Source organism: Doryrhamphus excisus, linkage group LG15, assembly GCF_037039965.1.
Source record: "Doryrhamphus excisus strain RoL-2023G ecotype Guam linkage group LG15, RoL_Dexc_Guam_v1.1, whole genome shotgun sequence".
NCBI lineage: Eukaryota > Metazoa > Chordata > Actinopteri > Syngnathiformes > Syngnathidae > Doryrhamphus > Doryrhamphus excisus.
This window is the reverse complement of record NC_136371.1, coordinates 15,296,113-15,318,892: the sequence shown is the minus strand read 5'-3', so window position 1 is coordinate 15,318,892 and position 22,780 is coordinate 15,296,113. Positions and strand designations below refer to the sequence as shown.

The following is a 22,780-nucleotide window of genomic DNA, read 5'->3' as shown; positions in this document are numbered from 1 at the left end:
ACCAAACCCATTTGCAGGCCATTAAAATAATTTATTACAATTCTCAATATTGCCTTAATTAAAATTCACTTATCATAGTTGAGTTGTCAGGAGTCATGAAGGAGACACTTCTATGGAAGCAGTGGAGTGCTAAGTGATGTCACTTTTTATACCTCTATGTCCCACAACTATCCACACACAACAATCTCTTTTGGGCTACATTCAAACATAATTACAAACATAATTCTGCTCCGTTCATCTTTTTTGTTCATCTTGCATTATTAATCGAGGATGAAAGTTGGAGGTTCGAAGTCACATACCACAAGTTTGATAAACTGTACCAGCCATCCGGCAGCATTATACCCTCTCTGAGTCTGAAAAATACACTTAAAAAGAAGATCCTGATCCTGGATCACCAGGAGACACAATGTCGAGCTTAGAATTATCAAAGTATCATAACGGTAAACATGTATTCCGTGTCTCCTGGGGACGTTGCCATGTGGCAGCATATACAGATGAAAATGTACTGGACTTACAACGTAACCTTGGGGAACACCACAATCCAGTTTATATCTCCTTTCTAGGAGAAAATGTTTTACCCAGTAATTTTAATAGTGGGACTTTTTAAAAGCCTGAGGAAAAGTTGGGCTTTTAATACATTTTCTACTTAAAAAATGCTAAAACCGAGTCAAGTCAACCGAGTTAATATATGCTAAGCTATCTGAATAAAACAACCACATCTTAGCTTTGTAGCTTTGTAGGTGACAAAGAAAGGCTGAAAATTGCCGCTGAGGCACATTTGGACAGCCCTGATCTACCCTTGGGTCAAATGCTGCACATCATGTTGACTCGGATATCGACCTTTATTTACCCAAAAAACAGACTGAAATGTTTCATCCAGAATGGCCTACATTAAATTCATCAAACATTCTGTAATATTTTGCTTTACATTCAAAACTTATCCTTAATTGATTAAAAAAAAGTGTTTACTACTATCTACTGTATTAGTTATTATGTATAGATAAATAAAGTAACCTAAAAACATGATCAATAAACAAAATGACAGTGAGAAGTGAGTATTGCTATTATCTTTGACATGTATGTAATAAAATGGCCAGTCAGCGTATCCCGGACAACCCGCATTAACATTGCAAGTATTTATGTGTGTATGTTTGTGTCAGCAAAAGGAAGCAGCAGATTGTGGTTACTTTGTGCCAGCTGGTCTGGTCATGTTACTATCTGTCAAGCCCGCTAATGAACACACACACACATTGGTGGAGGAAACAAACCAATCCCTGCCTCACAATGGGATCCTGTAGCCAGTGAGTGGGCATGGAACCCTGGCATTCTCAGAGCTGCTTGACAAATGGAGGCACTTTAATGACGCTTGTGATTGTGGTAAATAACGACATATGTTAGCTTGTGCCCGACTGAGACTTACTCAGCTGCTGGAGATGATGGACGAGGCAGTTGCTTCTCATGAAAACAAGGAGGTTGGCACATACAGTACATTGCGATCTTTAACCATAATGTACTCCTATGTGAGGAGGGTTAATTATAGCATGATTAACCCCTAAAGACTGTCTACTCGCAGTCCTTTTATGTTGGACGAAAGACTTTCCTCTAAGCTAAAAGCCTACTATGGGTAATGAGTCCCAAAAGCAACCACATGGAGTCATCTGACCTTCAAATCATAGTCATCCTACTCACATGGAAAATGTTTATGGATTATAGAGTTGGTTTAGGGTAATATTTTGCGTTAAAATTACAGATTTTGGATATATTTTGGGTTAAAAATACGGGTCAATGTTGAGGGATAAGGGGTTAGAGAAGCTCGATATTCTTACAAATATCCAATACAGTAGTCCCTCATTTATCACGGTTAATTAGTTCCAAACAAGATAGGTGAATTTCAGTGAAATAGGGCACTTTCTTTATAGATAGAATATTTTCATAGTTATGGCATAGAAAACCTGTTTACTATCTTTTAACTACAGTTTTTAACATTATTACAGTCCTCTAGTTTTAGCTGGATTACATACACAACACTAAGCTCTTATTATGATTATTATATTATTGTTATCATTGTGATTATTTAAATCTGAAATTAACACCTGTTGCTCCAGTGATTGAGTCTGGTGCTTGTCTCACCGAACAATTACTGACACCTAGTGACCAATGTAGAGTACTGCATTCACAATTTTAATTGTATTTTACTTAATTTAGCCATTTTTATGCTTGGGATTACTTAAAATATGCACAAAATATGTTAAATAACATTTGCTATAATGTACATTGTTTTTGTCTTATAGGTCATATTCAACCACGGAAAAAGTGTTCCTGATTTCTAATGCTTTGCATGTTTGTCACAAAAATATTCGTCAATGATAACACCACTGAACACAAAATTAAATGAAACTTTTTATTATAAGTGTAGACAAGAAATCCAAACCTACACAACCATGTGAGAAAAACAATACAACAATATCTACTATCAACAAGTAAGACATGTTACCCATAATAAAGTCACATATAACAATCCAACTAAATAATGCTAGTAATAACACAATTTGGAAAGCTTCATTTTTCCTGTTATATCTGTCATTTACGTTTATTTTTTTTAAGATAGCTGAGATGAAGCAATGAGGCAAGCAAGTCAACGGAATATAAACAATTTAATATGAGAATAATGGCTAAAATGATAGGATGCTAACATCTAGCATGCTACTACCTAGCAAGATGTGCTATATCCGGAAAAGGCATCTGTGTGATGAGGATTTTGACGTGACATTTCAGAATAAAAGCCCTCTGAAATATGATAAAAGTTTGTATAAAATACAAACTAGAATTAAAAAATAATAATTTTGTTGGCATTCAGCATATCACATTTGGGTGAAATTTTCTTGGTGACCTTCTGGGATTATCTGGCAGGTAATCCTGCTAGACAACAGGGGGATATACTCTTCTGAAACCAAAGTACTGTACCAATAATGAAGCTCTTACTTTGAAACTCGCCCAATCATCTCTTTACCGTAATGCCTCGTTTAAACAAGCATTGGCATTTTGAGTGGGCACTGTCTTAACTTTTATCTGTTGGTAGTGGACGGGGACAAGATGGAGTTCTTGTCCAATCCAAAGAGAGAGAGGATCCCAGTCCGCCGTAGGAGGAGTCAACGGCACCAGGACTTGAGCAGTACTAGTTGTGCACTTGCTCCTCTTCAGACCCTCGCTGCCGTTCTCACCCTCGCGAACATTGTCTCCAATAAAGGTGATTAGCAAATTATCCACAAGGCGCCATTCGAGGCGACAGCTCTCGGGTCAGTTCGCTTCTGATGATTATCGGGTTTAAATCAGTCGAGATGTTCCGGGCATGGAGCGGCGCCTTGCTCAGGTAGGAAAAAGAGGAACGTGTGCGTTTGTGAGTGTTGTCGTTGTCAGTCCAACAAGTGCGCAGATTTCCTCACAAGGTAAACTCCATGTTGTTAGGAATGTTGATTGGTTTATTTGCAACAGGCGTTCATCTCACGAGAGCCTGTCATTCAACCTTTATGAGCTGCGCGGGAACGTGCGCGTGCGCGGTACGCCTACACCGTCTGTCATCTGTCTTATTTACTGGGTGGGAGGTCGATTCACATGTCGATAGTATCGATACCAAAGTAGTACCATTGTCCGATCGATAGTAGCATAATGTCATCGAAATTTTTCACATCTCCAATGTTTTTATTTTCAAAAATATCTATTTTTGTTGTGTTGTTGATATTGTTATATTTCGTTTTTAATCATGATTAATCCTACATCAATTGACATCCCTTGAGTAAATGTAATCTCATTAAATCAAGTTCAATGGTTGTTTCTTGTATACTGTAAGTATAAATACAGTATAAAAATAAAAAAATATACTGTAAACTTTACAACTAGAATTTTCCGTCTTCTGATTGGTTGAAATGTGCCTGACAGCCAGTTACAATGCCATCTACTGTAAGGCATTGTTACAACAATCGACACAAACAGTCCTATTATTATGTGATTGTGAGCAAGGGTAGCGCCAAGTGTTAAGAAAATATATATCTGTGGCGGTCCAAATGTATTTGTGGCGGGCGGCTATAAATAACTAGGGAAAAACTGCAATCGATTTGTGTACAGTGCTTATGTGAAACACACAGCAAAGATCAGGCACGACACTAAATGTTTAAAAAATATATATCTGTAGCGGTCCGAATATATTTGTGGCGGGCGGCTATAAATAAATAGGGAAAAACTGCAATCGATTTGTGTACAGTGCTTTTGTGAAACACACAGCAAAGATCAGGCACGACACTAAAAAAGTGAACCTTGAGGAGAGACTGCTGAATATTGTTTCTAGTGTTGCCGTGGTGATCCTGTATCACGATGCAATGTTTGTGGACCAGCCCAGGCGCCTCTGGAGTTGTGTTGCAGTGCTTAAATGACTCTCCGCAGCGAGAATGCTTAACACAGCTAAAGCGCCACCGGGCCTGGATGGAGTGACGGACGTGTGTGTGTGTTTGTGCGGTGCGTCTCAGGCCACAGGTGCATGCTGGGATTTGCCACACTGGCTCGGCTCAGCTCTCCTCATGATCCTCTTTTGAAATAAGGACACACACATAATCTCCATCACCAGATCATTGTTCACTTTTTTTTAGTTTTTTTGCTGTTTTTTAATTTATTTTATGGTTATTCACTGTGTGCAACTATGTTGCTGTTGTTATTTTGGGGACAGAACCATCTCCGGCTGCATTGAAGTCAACCGAAGATGGTTCAGTCCCCAAAATACAACAGCAACATCGCTGCACAGTCTGCACACAGTGACACTCCTGTTCAGTGCAAAGTAAACTTTGAGGATTATTGGGGACTCTTTCTGTTGCTTACTACAATGAACGTTTTCAGTGTGTGAGTTGATGAGCCTCAAATCCCCGCCCGGCCAAAGCTGTAAACCTCAGGGAAACACCAAGATCCTCCTCCCTTTATTTCAAATACAGTAAAGTCTCGTTATATCGATATTCTCGGGAGTCGGAAAAAATATCGATATAACCGGACTATCGATATATCCGATCCTGCGCGGAACTGCATTAAAAGTGGGCGGATCTTTGATATGGCATGTAATTTTCTCCTTGAGTTCATGGATTGCGTATCTAGCATGCTTTTGTACTGTAGTGAAGTGAAAAATAAACTTATGCATTAAATAAAAACGTCTTTACACTTTTTTAATGACTATTTCTTTTCTAAAATTCAACCAATGCAAAATCCTCACGCTTCAGCAGACAAAACCATAAACATTGTTGCAAAAAATGATTGCATTCATATACATAACACAATTCGGTTAAAGTCAGATGGGTCACATTTTTTTCAACATTTATTATTTTCATAACGCCCTCTTGCAATAGTGACTCTGAGTAAATATTCAATAATGCACTCGACATTGTTCTATACACACGAGAGAAACCACGAACGCCAGCATGTACATATGAAAAACAGTGATTATTGCAAGCGATAAAAAGATATCTGAATACAACACAATTAAATACATGTATGGAAAACAAAAACTGCAATGTTTACATTACTTATTCTGCAATACTTTAAAAAAATCTTCCATCTTCTTCTGCTTCCCCGTTTCACCTTTTAACACAAAAGATTCAATATTGTTTAACATTTCATATTAATCTTTAAGATACAAGTGTATTGATTTATTTCAAACAACAAGAGATTGCTTCTTTGATCAAGCAATACCGTAAGTTTACTTTCATAATTTATCAGTAAAGCTAGTGCCAAGAATATTGAACACATCTGAAAACACTAAGTCTATCCACTGAATCTTCCCTCTAAATTATACAAATATTTACTCCTTTACTTCAAAAGATTGTTTAATACTTACCTCATATTAATTACCGTCTGTCGGTGGAAAAGCTGAAACGGTGTTAGCCGAAAATCAAACAATACGCCGTTTACAGATTTTGCTAATGGTGGTATTGAAATCCTTAAGCAAATATTGATTCAGCTTTAAGATGCTTTTGTATCGCTATAAGCAGACCAAATTGGCTGGCGGGAGATGAAAAGGGCATCGTAGTAACCAGATTATCGTAATAACCGGGTATCGTACTAACCAGAACTAATTATATCATAAAAGACTAGAAATTTGCCGGGAAATGAAAATAGTATCGTAATAAGCAGTACTTCGATATAACCGATATCGATATAACGAGACTTTACTGTACGTAGCATCCGTGTGATTTTGTTGTTGCTTTTTTGTGGCTGTGCAGTTTTGTGTGTGTGAGGATGGGGATGGCGATCTAAGTCTAAGTGAGCTACATGGAAAATAAATTTTTACAGCATATGCCATAATATTTATTTTATACGGTGACTCTGGCGTGTGTGTGTTTTGTGTGCGAGACTGTAGTAGAAAAACATAGCCCTCTTACTGCTGCTTTGCTCCCATCAAGGTCAGCGTGAATAAGCACTGGAGGGTGTGTACTGTGTGCTACCTACAGATCAGCATCAAATAAGACCATTTTTCTTCCTTCTTGTGCCTTCATCGAGCCGCCGGCAGGAAGTCATAACTTCCATCGTGGATGTGACAGGCTTGTTCCTGGTTACAAAGTGTTGCCTCATCCTCCCGCCTAATTTAAGTACCCCCTCTGTTGCAACATGGGGGGCTGGACTTAACATCCCTGTGAGTCCAAGACAGCTATACAAGAATATTGACAAAATATCGGATATAAAATATATAAGAATGCGTCCTGCAAGTGGGTATTATTAAAGAACATATTTGATAGTTGTTTGATAGAGCTCCGATCAAATGTTTGATGTTTTTCTTTGAAAAATGAAAACAGTCAAAAGAGACCAGAGGTGTGCTCCTTGTGTGAAAAAATGTATATAATAATCCCTCGTTTATGGTTCCACACGCGACCGTGATAAGCAAATTTCCGCTAAGTAGTATTCCTTATATAAGTGAATGGGAGGTAGAGCATTTAGTTATGTTATGTTATGTTAGTGGGGCGGCACGGTGACCGAGTGGTTAATGCGCAGACCTCACAGCTAGGAGACCAGGGTTCAATTCCAACCCATCTCTGTGTGGAGTTGGCATGTTCTCCCCGTTGGGTTTTCTCCGGGTACTCCGGTTTCCTCCCACATTCCAAAAACATGCTAGGCGACTCCAAATTGTCCATAGATGTGAGTGTGAATGGTTGTTTGTCTATATGTGCCCTGTGATTGGCTGGCGACTAGTCCAGGGTGTACCCCGCCTCTCGCCCGAAGACAGCTGGGATAGGCTCCAGCACCCCCGCGACCCTCGTGAGGAAAAAGCGATAGAAAATGAATGAATAAATGTTATGTTTTGGAACCATCTCCCCCACTCAATGGAGAACTATTTGGCTTTATTTGATGTTTTTGTTATGTAATTTTGTAGCGGTCGGTCCGGAGCAGGAGGGGATAGAAAGGAAAAAAAAAGAAAACAGGGTAGGGAGCACGGGGACAGAAGGGTACAATAGAGAGAGAGACAAAAACAACAACAATTGCAATGACAATAACAGAACAACAGAAACAAACAGGACTATATCAACAAATCAAACAATAAAGTTAAAAGTCACAATGGTGAGGACAAAGTATTAAACAGCCAGAGTGATATTACTGAGATGAAACAGTCAAACATATTAGTGGTAATAGTAGTAATGACAATATGAACCATGATAGTAAACAGAATGACACACAATTGTAATAACTACAATCTCATTGCTGGCATCATTATATTATATATTAGCAATTGCATAATGACATCATGGATAAGTTGGTGGATTGTGCAGGGAAGTACTTATGTACTGTGAGTGTGTATATGGACGTGTGTATTTGTGTTGGCGTGTATGTACATGTATATGCGCATAAATATGCTGTGTAATTGTCAGTGAGAATGTATGAAAGGAGAAGGAAAGCCTCCTATCACCCAGTAAACCCCGCCCCACGCAGGCCAAGGCCGTTTTACCTTATGCTGGGCATCTTGCCAGGTCATCATTGTAAATGAAGAGCTGTTCTCCGCTGATCTTGCCTGGTAGAATAAATGAGAAATCAGATCAAAATATTATAGATTTATTCATTGATATATTCTTGACAAACCAAAATAGAGTAAAGCCACAAAATTTGAAGTGCGAGGGATGACTGTCGTGAACCTCGAGGAATAATCTGGCATTTTCCCGATGCAGGGCTTATTAACGATTGCGATCACTTGCCTCCTTGCTCCGTCGCTAGTCACCAGATCAGGCTATCTGCAAACAGACCGGCGGAAAGGAAACACCCGACAGACGCAGCAACTGACCAAATGAAGGGTTTTCTGGATTGCACAGCCGGTTCACGTTGAACTGGAAGGGAATGAAGCGAGCTAATACTTCAGTCAGTCCTACTTCATATTGTGAAAATATTTTTCAGCAAGGAGATAAAAGACGTGGGGAAAATGTCATGGAGGGTGTTCGGTCAGCTTGCACTATTATTTCATTGCTCCTGGGAGGGAGATATTATATATTTGCACACTAGCAGGGGATACCTTGTGTCATTAATTAAAGTCTAGTACTTCAGCTCAGTGTCAACATTCAAATGTTTTTTCTACGACTTGACATTTTTCGAGTTGAGCTGACACGGGATAAATGGTAGAAAAATAATGGATGTATTTGTGTCATTCTTAAAGAGATTGTTGTGACTTTATAAGATGGGAGCAGAGCTGAAAAGTCAACCAGTAGCTTCATAAAACACATTTAAATACCTTAATTAACTCATGTTGGACTTTTTAAAGGTCACATTAACACACATAAACTATGCAACTGGAATCCACACAACCTCTTTCAAGGCAGTGGACTCCTACGCATTCGCCATTTAGCATTCATGGCCTGGAAAATGTGCATATCTTTTGGTCCCAAAAAATTGGTTTCTCAGAAAATAAGATCTCATTCACCATATGTTGGTCATAATTTATAAATATAGTATAACCTTGGTTAGTGTCAATCTGTTTCAGAAGGTCCTACTCTAACCAAAATGTATTTTCCCCTTAAGAAATAATGTAAATCCAATTAATCTGCTTCAGAAAGTCACAAATGTTAATACAAAACACATGTCTACAATTTCACAGTTATCATTTTACACACAGAAAACACTTGAAATGCATAGAAATGAGGAATAAAATTGATAAATGAACATTTTAGGTTACGTGTACCTTGTTGGAAGACATGATTTTTGACAAAGATGGCGATGAAGCAACTACATTCACTTGAACACAATGACCTGTGATCTGTGGCATGACCTGAAAAGGTGCTTCATGTTCGAAAACCCTCCAGTGTGGCTGAATGACAACAATTCCGCAAAGATGAATGGGCCAAAATTCACCCACAGTGCTTTAAGAGACTTATTGCGAGTTATCGCAAATGCTTAATTGTAGTTGTTGCGGCCATGGGTTGCTGCCATTTTAGTCTCCCATAACTCATATGCTACGAAAGATGCATTCATACGATTTTTTTCAACCCGACTGCTCGCTCCCAAGAATGTATTTATACATCTTTTAGATTTATTTATACATATTTTATGTTTTTTTTGCACAAGAGGCACAAAGAGGCGATGATGCAACTGCACAATAGAAGAGATCATTTTTGGTACATATGTATTTTGGTACACTTTCAAGCTGAAACAAGGTGGCAGAATTGCATTTTAGAAGAGCTCGCCATGCATCTCTGCCATACAAATACATGGACCGCAGCAACCAGGAAGTGAAAAGGCATCTTGCCGTGTAGCGTAGAAGAGGCTGTGCACTGAAGGGAAATTTTGACATGTGCACACATGCACTTCAGAAAATTGGAAATGGTTATATTTGTAAACCGAAATTATATTATTGTGTTGTTTATGTTGTGGCACGGTTGTTTGGACATTTTGCCAAAGTGTATATGACAATATCTTGAAAGAGCTTGAAATGTATCTTTTTACAAAAATCCTTTTTTGTCACTTTTTTGGTAAGAAATACTTACCTTAACTTACCTACGTTCTACTGCTGATTACTAAAGAACATAGAAACAAACACACCATGTTTATATAACCCTAGGACACAATATTCTGTGTAACTTGAAAAATCAGTCAAAATCATCAAAAATGGATCATCAAGGGACTGTCATCGATAAGGTGTGTTTTCTAGTGCAAGACTTGGATAAAGGTATTCACAGATGCTAAAAATTCTTTTTAAAAAGTGGTTCCTGGCCATGAACCGCCATGGCCAAAAGTCCTTTTTAATCTCCTACGTGCAATCATTTGGTTAAAACAATGCCACAAAGGCACTAAGGAGAGCACCAAGTGTGGCAATGTTTACTTCTGTAAACACACGGCACCATGTGTATATGCGTATATTCGTGTTCACATTTTTTTGTAATATAAAAATAAAAATTTAAAAAAATTATATTAGGAAAGCAGGAAGTGAACAAATGTAACAGTTACTGATTGTAAAAGTACCAGATGGAGGGGTAGGATTTAATAAGCTTTGCTTCTTCCTACTCCTTTTGGACATGTGGAACTGGGAACTGATTATGGGATGCACTCAATTGTAATCTGATGCATGTTCAAATGAAATAAAACCATTACCATTACCATTACATCAACAAATGTCAATGATGGTTATAAAGTTAAGAGTCAGAATGGAGAGGACAAAGTATTAAACAGCCACATTGATATTACTGAGATGAAACAGTCAAACATATTAGTGGTAATACAGTAAAGTCTCATTATATCGATATCGGTTATAACGAATTACTACCTATTACGATACTATTTTCATTTCCCGGCAAATTTCTAGTCTCTTATGATATAATTAGCTCCGTTAGTACGATACCCGGTTATTATGATAATCCGGTTACTACGATGCCCTTTTCATCTCCCGCCAGCCAATTTGGTCTGCTTATATCGATACAAAAGCAGCTTAAATCAATCTTTGCTTAAGGATTTCCATACCAAAAAAGAACACGGCGAACGGCTGCTTCCAGTCAACTTTATTTTTCACACTTCCACCACCAGAGCGCAGCACACACACCGATTCCCGCACTTCCTGGTTCACAGGTCATGCTCAACCCGCCCCACATAGCTGGCCAAACACATGCCTGCAACAGAAGAACCAACTGACATAGCATACACACCTATTCCAACGAAGACACAAGCGTACAAATACATGTATTTAATTGTGTTGTATTCAGATATCTTTTTATCGCTTGCAATAATCACTGTTTTTCATATGTACATGCTGGCGTTCGTGGCATGTGTTTGGGCAGCTATGTGGGGCGGGTTGAGCATGACCTGTGAACCAGGAAGTGCGGGAATCGGTGTGTGTGCTGCGCTCTGGTGGTGGAAGTGTGAAAAATAAAGTTGACTGGAAGCAGCCGTTCGCCGTGTTCTTTTTTGGTATTGAAATTCTTAAGCAAAGATTGATTTAAGCTGCTCGACATTGTTCTATACTATAGAACAATGTCGAGTGCATTATTGCCCACTTTTAATGCAGTTCGGCGCAGGATCGGATATATGGATAGTCCGGTTATATCAGTATTTTTTCCGACTCCCGAGAATATCGATATAACGACGACTTTACTGTAGTAGTAATGACGATATGAACCGATATTACCATTACCATAAAATCAGAATTGGCCATCATATCCTGCAGTGTGACTGTAAGCACTAGACACTCTTAACAGCATGTAAGAGATGTAGATAACAGTTCTTATGGCAGGTAGAACATGTGACTGAGATGCTCTTTGGACTTGTGGCATTTGGGGAAAATGTCTTTTTCAGGACACAAATGGGCTCTTCTTTGATTATAAGCTGTGCTCGCCATGATGCTCTCATCCCAGCCCGTGAATTGACGAGTTTACTTCCTATTCAGTTCAGGTCGGCTGCAGAAAACCAAAGGCCAAACCAAACAGCGTCCTCATAAAATCCAATTATTTTACTGAAATAGTGTCACTCTGGTGTTTGTGTATTGAATTAATTAGAAGGAAAAATAAACCACAATATTTCCCCTGAAGAATTGTCGATCCTGAAGGTTGTTTACCGCAGCAGCCTCGCTTCACCTACCTTTTAGGGTTGAGTGTTGTTTAATATTATCCGATATAGGTGCCAAATCACCACTTTGCATGCTGAAATGGTGCCTGAATTGGTACTTTTTGTCCCCCAAAAATGTTTTTTTTATGTGCATGTGCATGTCATGTGCAAGTTGAGGGCGAGTGGTAAGCGCGCAGACCTCACAGCTAGGAGACCAGGGTTTAATTCCACCCTCGCCCATCTCTGTGTGGAGTTTGCATGTTCTCCCGTGCATGTGTGGGTTTTCTCCGGGTACTCCGGTTTCTTCCCACATTCCAAAAACATGCTAGGTTAATTGGCGACTCCAAATTGTCCATAGGTATGAATGTGAGTGTGAATGGTTGTTTGTCTATTTGTGCCCTGTGATTGGCTGGCAACCCTGCCTCTCGCTCAAAGACAGCTGGGATTGGCTCCAGCACCCCCCACGACCCTTGTGAGGAAAAAGTGGCAGAAAATGAATGAATGAATGAATGTGCAAGTTGAATAGAATAACAAAACACTGACAAAGTAATAAGTCATAAATACTATTTAGCACATATAGGTGATGTCCTGAATTCCAGTGTTTGTGAATGCACCTTGCTATAGCTGTTATTGGTGAATGATGAGGAAGTGTTAGAAAGCACAATATCACCTTCAAGCACTTTTGCAGGAAGGTGAGTATGCGTTCATTCAGCAGCCAAACGAGGCACTTGTTACTACTGTTTACCACAAATATGCGTAAAATATCACAGCCTTCCTTCTCAAACAGATGACATTCTGCAGCGTATTTAGCGCTCCTCCTCCTTTTCCTGTTTTGAGTAGAACAATCTTCATTTCCTGTCCGTTGAATTTAGTCTGTCTTCCTGAGCCGCACCAATTTGCTTGTAGATAATCATCTGTCTGGGAGAGGGTGTGCCTCTCCAGGCTTGCCAGTCTTGAACATGACTTCACTATTACTTCTGCTATTTACTGTGATAGTGGAATGGCTTTCTTGGATGTGCATTTTTCTCCACACTACGCCACATTTAAGTCCGCTACATGTAATATCGGTCATTTTCAGGATGGTAGGGTTTTCGTAGGGGTGTAATCGACCATAATCATGGTTCGGTACGTTTCTGCAAAGGGCAGGAGTGAAGGTATGACGGTCTCACTTTACAATAAGGTACACAAAAATACAGTAATTACTGAGGACCTAACCACGTTAAGAGTAGTTACTGAAGAACTAATGAGTAGTGGTTGCAATGCAACGGTGCAACGAGGCTGGCGGGAAGACGAGGAATCAGAGGTCAGACACTTACAAAAACAGGAATACTAAACTTAGATAAAAAAGATATAGCATCTATTGTCCTGAAAGGCAGCCTATACATGTGTCCTCTGCAGAGGGCATTTGTTTGTGGTGTAGTTTGGAGAAAAGTAGCCCAGTTCTGCATGTCGGGTGTCTGCTTGACGAAGATGGAGGTTATTCATTCATTCATTTTCTACCGCTTCTCCTCACGGGGGTCGCAGGGGTGTTGGAGCCTATCCCAGCTGTCTTCAGGCGAGAGGTGGAGTACACCCAGGACTGGTGGCCAGCCAATCACAGGGCACATATAGACAAACAACCATTCACACTCACATTCATACCTATGGACAATTTGGAGTCGCCAATTAACCTAGCATGTTTTTGGAATGTGGGAGGAAACCGGAGTCCTCGGAGAAAACCCTTGCATGCACGAGGAGAACATCCTATCCATCCTGGTCACTCCCAATGAGAACCTCAGCATAATGTTATGCTGCTGTTTTTTCCAGTTGTTTTTTAGTTTTCTTGAGAAATTATATTTTTAGGATTTGTGAATTCATTCATTCATTCATTTTCTACCACTTTTTCCTCACGAGGGTCGCTGGGGGTGCTGGAGCCTATCCTAGCTGTCTTCAGGTGAGAGGCGGGGTACACCCTGGACTGGTGGCCAGTCAATCACAGGGCACATATAGACAAACAACCATTCACACTCACATTCATACCTATGGACAATTTGGAGTCGCCAATTAACCTAGCATGTTTTTAGAATGTGGGAGGAAACCGGAGTCCTCGGAGAAAACATCCTATCCATCCTGGTCACTCCCAATGAGAACGTCAGCATAATGTTATACTGCTGTTTTTTTTAGTTTTCTTGTGAAATTATATTTTTAGAATTTGTGAATAAAAAAAAAAACACAGGTGCTGGCCTGCACTTTCGACACCTCTGATCCAACAAGCCTCGTCGTTTTTGGCTTCACATTTCTGTCCCAGAACCCATTTCATTGTGAGGTAATGGCTGGCTCTCAGAAGGGTATAGTGCTGTTAGTTCTGTGCTCATTTTGTAATGTCTGTGGAATTTCCACTATTTTTTGTCTCCTTTTTCAGCTTTCAATTGTAATGAATGCTGAATGCATGAATGCTTTCACGTTGGATCCCTTGGGAACGGGAATGGAACCAATGCCCTCTGCCATAAAAGGCAGAAGTGTGTACCATTACATCACCGGGGATGCAGAATTTCCTTCCCTATTGCGGGACACCAATTTCAAATTTCACTGTGAAAAATTTGCTGCTAATGAAGTCGTCCTTACTTATTTCGGCACATTGGACTTATATTCTCGCTGGTTTGTGCTGTGTACATACATGAAATCAGTATTCATGTGTCGTAATGGAAGACCTAACCACAACCAGGATATTTTCACCTGAGCTTCTTGGTACATGACCCCGTTCATCGGTCCCTCAAGGCAGTGAAATCTTCCTTTACCCGTTGCAGAGGAACATCCCCAAAGCGGAATGTTTCCACCTCCATTTCTGAGCAGATTGACATTTTAGTGACAGTTTATGATCAAGGTTGCTCTTTCCGATGCGCCACTGGTTCACTTTGCTAATATTTACAGGTGGTTCTTGGCTTATGTACTTATGTATGTTTCCTTCCTAGAATGTGATATAAATCGAGTTTTGGTGAAAATGAAATGAAGATCTAAATTATGTTTATATTAACTCCCACGTCACTCACATTGAGGGTGATTAATTGGTTCCAGACCCGACCGTGATGAGTGAATTTTCCATAAAGTATACTTATTACCCGATATAATAGATATGATAAGATAAAATAAGACATTTAAAAGATAATTAAGTCGCTTATACAATTAGGAACAAATATGTTGTTGTAAATGTGTTCTGGTGCTAGTTGGAGTTGAGTTGTGGGCGGACAGGAAGTGACGTCAGGGGTTCAGAGTTGAGTTTTCGCTTGGAGTCTGTTATGGCCATAAGTGTTTATTGTGTTTGTTTTAACCTGTAATATAAGCCTGTTGTTCCGGCGATCAAGTCTGGTGCTTGTGTGTCTCACCACCCATTACAGTAACATTAGTGACACCTAGTGACCAGTGTAGAAAACTACACACATCTTTTGAATGTCTTATGAATGCCTACATATCATCACATCTTTCAATTTGTTTAAGCATCGAACAGCATGATTTATTAACTCATTAACCACCAAAGACGTATTTATACGTCGTTTAGGTTTTTTTGTGCTAGAGACAAGAGGTGATGATGCAACTCTACAATAAATGAGACCCCATTGGGTGCAGTTTTAAGCCGGAAAAACACATCTTTTGAATATCTTATGAATGCCTACATATCATCACATCTTTCAATTTGTTTAAGCATCGAACAGCATGATTTATTAACTCATTAACCACCAAAGACGTATTTAGGTTTTTTTGTGCTAGAGACAAGAGGTGATGATGCAACTCTACAATAAAAGAGACCACATTCGGTGCAGTTTTAAGCCAGAAAAATGGCCACAAGATGACAGAAGTGCCTCTTATAAGATCTCTGCCTGTAACTTTCCTTCAGTAATACAAGCTGCACAGCAACCAGGAAGTGAAAATTGTGAAATTGAAATTCTGAAATTTGAAATTGTGAGGAAGTGAGATTGTGGGGAAATGCATTCACATGCGCACACATGCGTGCACACACAGTTGTGATCCAAATGTGAAAATTGTAAATAGTTTATGGGGTTATATTTGTAAATACATGGTTATCTTTGTGTAAAACAACCATTTTTGTGTTGTTTATGTTGTGGCATAGTTTATATATTTTGTCTAAATATATATGGCTACATTTGTGTCAAAGTGGAAGTTATGCTTGAAATGTATCTCCCAAAAAGCTTTGGCTGTCCAATGAAGCAAAGCAAAGGCAGTAATAGGGTGAAAGGCCTCCATGGTGTAGTTACAGATAGGAGGCTGCATTAATGTGATTTGTGTCCACGCCTTGCTGCGAAGTGACGGGACTTTACCTTTTTGTTGAGCTCCACCCCTCCACAAATCCTCTCTGATCCCTCAAGCCAATTAGGGCTGAAAGAAGTGAAAACCAGGAAGTAAATCTCTCCTGGGAATGGCGACGCACTGAAGAGGGAAAAGGCGTCTTAAAAAAGGGGGCCAGTTTATGCCTGGTTAAATTAGGCTACTGTGCGTACCTTCCGTATGTTATAAGCCATCAGGTGTTCTCCAGATCCACACAGCAACTTGGCTGCTCACCTTGGCTGTGCACCTCGTTGTCCTTGTCACAATCAATGTCAAACTATGCTTTCTCGAAGCTTGGGCCAATGGAGCTGAAGCCGGCTAATGGAGGAGCTCTCTTTTTACATTTTCACATTTCAAAAGATGTCCTCAGCTGTGTTGTGATTGGTCGTGGTCGACTGTTGGCTCCAGCTCCCCTCAAGCGGTTACCTCCTACATCCCCCCAATCATGCATATTAGCTTAATTAGCAACTCTAACTTATCCATACAATTATCCTGAAGTTAGCTGGGATAGGCTCTAGCATACTCGCGACCCTAATGAGGACAAGCGGCATAGTTGTGGAATTGCCGTTTGTGACCTGTAATTCCCAGAGGCCATTCGTACTGTCTGTCAAGCGTTTGCAGCATTTCTTGAAAGGCCGGATTTTCAAATGTATTAAAGAGCAGCATTTTGTTATACTCTGCATCTCGATGTGTAGTTTTTTTCTACACATCAAGATGGGAAAACTGGGCCTCCAACACAGAGACAAAGCGACTGTAAGACTGACAAGAGGTCTCACACTGTTCGCTGTTGTTCTTTTGAAGTGAATAAGTGTTGAACCAATGCAGAGTGAATCTTTTCCTTCCTGTTTGGAGGTGAGCGATGAGGAAAATAGTCTCTTTGGGACTTGGTCATTTTAAATGTAGCTCACAGGCTAAAACATTGTGTCCACCTGATGTTAAACATATACAGGAGTCTGAAATGCTGCAAATGTAGAAGCCAGTCCTTTTGAAGTCTTCCCTAATTTGTATGCTGCCGTGATAAGGCGAACATCATTCAGCTCTTTTAGCTGCCCCACACAGATAGACGAGTTCACGCTGTCACTCGGTTCAAAGATCTTAGAGGCTTGTGGTACCATGCAGTCACAGGGTTGCAGGTTAATAGCATCTCTGTGGTCACTGCCACAATCTGTTAAATCTGCTGGAACTCGGGGAGGCCACAGAATGAGTCACATATCAGCACAGCGTCCGATACCATCTTTACAAACTGAAGATGCAACAAGAACTGTATCAAGAACAATATCAACTTGAACACAACAGCTGTAAATGTGCATCAAACTCCTCATAGTGCCCATCCAGATTGTTGTACATATTGGTTTTGGTAATGCACCACGACTGTCGGTTCAGTTACCAACATTGATAATGAGACACTTTTTATACAAAACACTATGAAAAAGTTTCATATTCTTTTTTTAGACAAGACATGCAATTTTTTAGACAAGACCATTCCTGTGCACATGTTAATCAACATATCGTAATCACTCGTTTATTGATATGAATTGGTTCTAGACCTGACCTGACGGTCCATTTGAGTGATTCTTTATTTATAAATAGAATATTTTTGTAGTCAGAGCACAGAAAACCTGTTTATGATCTTCTAAATACATTTTTTAAACATAATTAGAGCATGTAGACATGAAATAACACCCCTATAGTCCAATTTACACTTGTATTACGCAATATAGCATACATAATATGAGAAAATAATACATGTAAGACATAATGTCTTATTATACCACTTCTACATAGCCCACGAACACAATATTCTGTATGTTTTGAAAAATCAGTCAAAATCATAAAAAAATGGTCGATATCAAGAAGGACGGCTTTTGAAAAATGTCTAGGATTGAATGAGTTCATTAATCTATTTTTGAAAAACCATGATTGAGTGAGGGCTGCACGGCGGTCGAGACCTCACAGACCTCACAGCTAGGAGACTTAAGTTCAGTTCCGCCCTCGGCCATCTCCTGTGTGGAGTTTGCATGTTCTCCCTGTGCATGCGTGGGTTTTCTCTGGGTACTCCGGTTTCCTCCCACATTCCAAAAACATGCTAGGTTAATTGGCGACTCCCAATGTCCAGTCCTGGGTGTCTCCCACATCTAGCCCGAAGACCCCCCCCACGACCCTCGTGAAAATGAATGAATGAATGATTGAGTGAAACTGCAGAAGTGGAAGCACAAAGTGGCGAGGGACTGTATTTCCAATATTGCTGGTAATAATATAATATATACATATAATATATAATATAATATCCAGTGTTTTTGTCCCAGTTTTTTACAGTGCACACAGTGTAGCCGACTGAAATGTGTATCGGCAAAAGTATTGAACCATTAACCAAATAATTCAAGCGGTTTCTGAAGCCGAGAGGGTTTGTGCTTTCCAGTGATATACACATCATTACACTAATCCAAGGGACCGTGTCACGGCAGCCCTGAAGATGAGGCATTCATGCAAAGCGGAGCGGATGTTTGTTTACAAAGGACAACACAAGTAAAATTTCTTTAGACGGTGCCTGTCATTTTATCCCTGTGTGGGTTTGGGCGTACTGACGTGGCAGTCGGGTTAATCCCTGCCTGGGAAGGAGTGTAATGGGTTAATCTGGAACAGGTGGAAGCTGGGAGAGTATCAGTCGGCTTAAATAGCTTTATGTGTGAACGTGTATGTAGCACCGTGCTCGTTGTGTGTACTTTTGTGCGTACTCCAATGCATGACACCCTTATCAACTATGAACTGTCTTCTTTTGCATTGCCCTTCACTGAAAAAAAGTTGAGAAGTAAAGTAATAGAAAATCCAAAATAGGCTTTGAGGGGTCACCATGAACATAAGAGAGCTGTTATGTGGATATTTATGTTGCTAAGCCAAGGTCGAATGTGTTCAAAAGTCATCCATGCCTCGTCTTTCTGACACACCTCCATCCCCTTAGTCACTTTTTTCTAAAGCACATTTCTCAGCAACAATCCCATCTGATTGCATTCTGGTCTCATGCTTTGGTCCGTGGGATCGTCCGTACTCGTTGCCAGGCAACTGATGCCCAACCCGTGACCGACGACGACGACGTCGCTGCCATGCGGACCAAAGAGACGAATCACTTGTTTGCCCCCAAGGGACTTCTTTGCTCACGTTTTGCCTTGCTCCGTTAGGTTGGTGACAGGCGCTGCCAGACAAACCGCATCAGAGGTCACACATTAATTTGCGTGGGTATAATGCCATATATGCACCACATTACCGACATTTGACACCAGATTTTATACTGCATTTTTGACTGGGGAAATACTTGGTACTTGATTATCTTGGCCTCGCCATAATAATTCCATAGACCACAGCTCAACTTGTCATTACAGTGGTGCCTTGGTTAACATCATTAATCCAGAAGTGTCCGACTCAAACCAAAACCAACTTTTTGACTTGTCCATTTTCCGATACCGATATCAGCCGATATCGATATGTGTGACATGACATGTATTGTAAAGCTAAAGGATAGCGCATCAGAAATTAGCTAGTCAAAGTGGCTATAAAACAATTTTGTAAACATTGTAAAACATCTGAGAAATACTTGTCATTAGGCTCGGGCTGTGACATACGTATGTTTTAAAAGGCAACAGAGTTGTCATTTACATTTTTTCGATCATCCAAAAGTCCAGGTAAGGAAATCAAGTTCAGGGCTCGACAATAACGATGTACCGATGGCCCAGGGCAAGTTTAAAACAAAATTCGGGCAAGTAAATCCAATCAGTGATATTCCCGTCGGGCAAGTGCACTTTGGCATGCCATATTGCGAAGAGTTTTTTTTAAAAGCGGTTCTCGTTGGGAGTTGGTAAAACACAGACTGCGTAATTCCAGTGGTAATTTGCAAACCAATCCTTGCAAATCTTGAAATGGACAAAGTCCACACGGAGTCCACAGTCCGCGCTTTACCCACATCCGTTCTTGTTCGCGATCAACAATCAGCGATCGTTTGACTACAAAAACATCTATCATGGCGTCCCTGCCAACATCGTCTAATTCTTCAAAAACTTCTGAAGGAAAACACCAAAAAGTGATGAACCAGTGCCTCCTAAACAAGTATTTTATTAGCGGCAGCCAATCAAATGATGGCACAGGTGAGTGAATCACATTACTGTGACAATTTTAAAATCAATCATTTATTATTTAATAATCACAATGTTTATTCAATCATTAATGTACTTTTATTTATCAAGGCAAAGTGCCTAGAAGCCTCTTGACAATCCAGATTTCCATGCAACGTCATGATCTATGTAGGAAATCAACAACAAATGATAATCATTTAATCTTCTCATGTGATGCCACAAAAAATAGATGATATCATTATGGCAGTCTTTTCATTTTACATGGGGCAAGTCCGGGCAAGTAGTTCTCACTTAAGGATTCCCCATGGGCAAGTCATCTTTGTTTTTAATGTAGAGCCCTGAAGTTTCATAATTTTCATGTAGGTCTAGCATTCTTAGTGCACCAGCAGTAGCGGAGCTAACATTTTTCAACATGGTGACCAAGGTGAGACCATTACTTGCATGAAGTATTGGAAAAAATTATTAGACCAGTGTTGTTTGTTCACTTTAATACCTGGTACAACTAAAGGTACATTTTTACAAACAATGACAACCAAAGTAGCTTATAAGTTTCATCCATTGTTTACTTGGTAATAACCAAAATCACTCAAGGTCTTACATCACTGGCTTTTATTCCAGTATTCCATTTTCTTCATTGTATTCTTCAGGTAACACACTTGTAGTGGTACCAACCATTCCAACAAGAAATTGAAGAAACAAGGCTGGTCTAATACTAAACAGTGAGGGGGGTCACGGCCACCCCTGGCCACCATGTAGCTCCGCCACGCTGTCTTGGTTTCTACATCACACTACAAATTGCATTTACACAATAATAATTCCGGGCAAAAATAAACATATTTCCCACCATCAGATTTGAATGGCATTTCATCTACAGATAGATATGAAATTGAATTTATATTCTTGCCCTGAAGCTTCGATCCTTAAAGTTGAACTTAACATTGGAGTCCAATACTCGGTGTATATCCGATTCAAAATCGAAGAGGAAAAGTAATCCATCTAACAAACGTCCACACGATTGAAAATACACCCCATATCATGTTATTAAGCAACATTTCACAGACGTCCCCACGGACTCTCCTAATCGAGCATGCACACATCAGATAGGCGGCATATCTAGAAAATGGAAGGATAAGAAGAGGATGCCGACTTGCTAGCCAACCCACGTTTGTTTACATGCTTGAGAGGCTGTTTGATGAGGTCATCTTTTACGCGCAGCTTCGGTGTGATTCCCTGTCTACCGACTGATATCAAGTTGTTAGCGCCGCGTTTAAGATGAAAGTCAAGCAAGGAAGCTGGAGGAAGGAAGCTGGAGGAAGCAAGATTCGGTACCTTGTATTATTTTGAGAAATGTGAATTAACTATGGGAAGAGTGTGTGTCGCAATCTTAAAAATTGTGGCCGACGTATTCCTCCAGGTGTACACCTCCGTGGATGCATGCCGTCATAGGCACTACGACACTGATGCCTTGCCCAGCCACAGCGGGTGGCTTCGGGTGGGTTCTCCCCAGCTCTGTGGATGCACGCCGGCATAGCGTATCCAACATGAATGTGCTTTGCCTCATGACGGGCTGCTTCTCCTGCTGTACACTCCGGTTTTCCTGGTCACATTGGTGCTGTAAGAAGTCACTTTGAGCACGCCAGCCACAGTGATGAGCAGCTGGTGCAGCAAAGGAGGAGGAATGACATGATCACCCGGCCGCACCAGGTGGTAACCGTAAACCTGTGTGGATTGAGAAATATGGTAATTAAACAGAAGTGCAGTTTGCTGTGGCAACTCCGTCATCAGGAAAAAGAGAAAGAAAGCAACAAACAAAAATCGCATGCACTGGGAGAACATGCAAACTAGAGCCTATCCCAGCTGTCTTTTGGGCGGCATTCACACTCGCATTCATACAAGTTTTGGTTTTAATATACGACTGTTCGATATATTTCTACATACCGAGATGCATTCAGGTGCCCATCCATCCATCCATCCATTTTTGCGGGGGTGTGCTGGAGCCTATCCCAGCTGTCTTTGGGCGGCATTCACACTCACATTCATACCTATGGACAATTGGAGTTCCTGGAGAAAACCCACGTATGCACGGGGAGAACATGCAAACTCCACACAGAGAAGGCCGAGGGTGGAATTGAACTCAGGTCTCCTAACTGTGAGGCCTGCGTGCTAACCACTGTCCGCCGTACTAACTAAATACACACCAGATTTTCTGTGTATTTAGAAATTGAAGTTTTGGTTTTAATATACAACTGTTCGATATATTTCTACATACCGAGATGCATTCAGGTGCCCATCCATCCATT

The 22,780-nt window shown here is 40.3% G+C and overlaps 1 protein-coding gene across 14 annotated transcripts in view; it reads left to right on the top strand.

Annotated features, from left to right (window-relative positions):
* Positions 1-22,780, top strand: part of dmd (dystrophin) — a 185,484-nt gene that overhangs the window by 9,882 nt on the left and 152,822 nt on the right. For 8 of the 14 annotated variants that reach the window (XM_058052502.2, XM_058052492.2, XM_058052491.2 and 5 more), the window contains exon 1: positions 3,077-3,247. The exons of 5 other annotated variants lie outside the window; for them this stretch is intronic. In XM_058052502.2, the coding sequence (XP_057908485.2) occupies positions 3,094-3,247 (154 nt within the window). In that variant the 5' untranslated portion in view covers positions 3,077-3,093. Of the gene's footprint in view, positions 1-3,076; positions 3,248-22,780 lie in introns of those variants that run through there. One more of the 14 variants, XM_058052499.2, reaches the window with a different exon arrangement.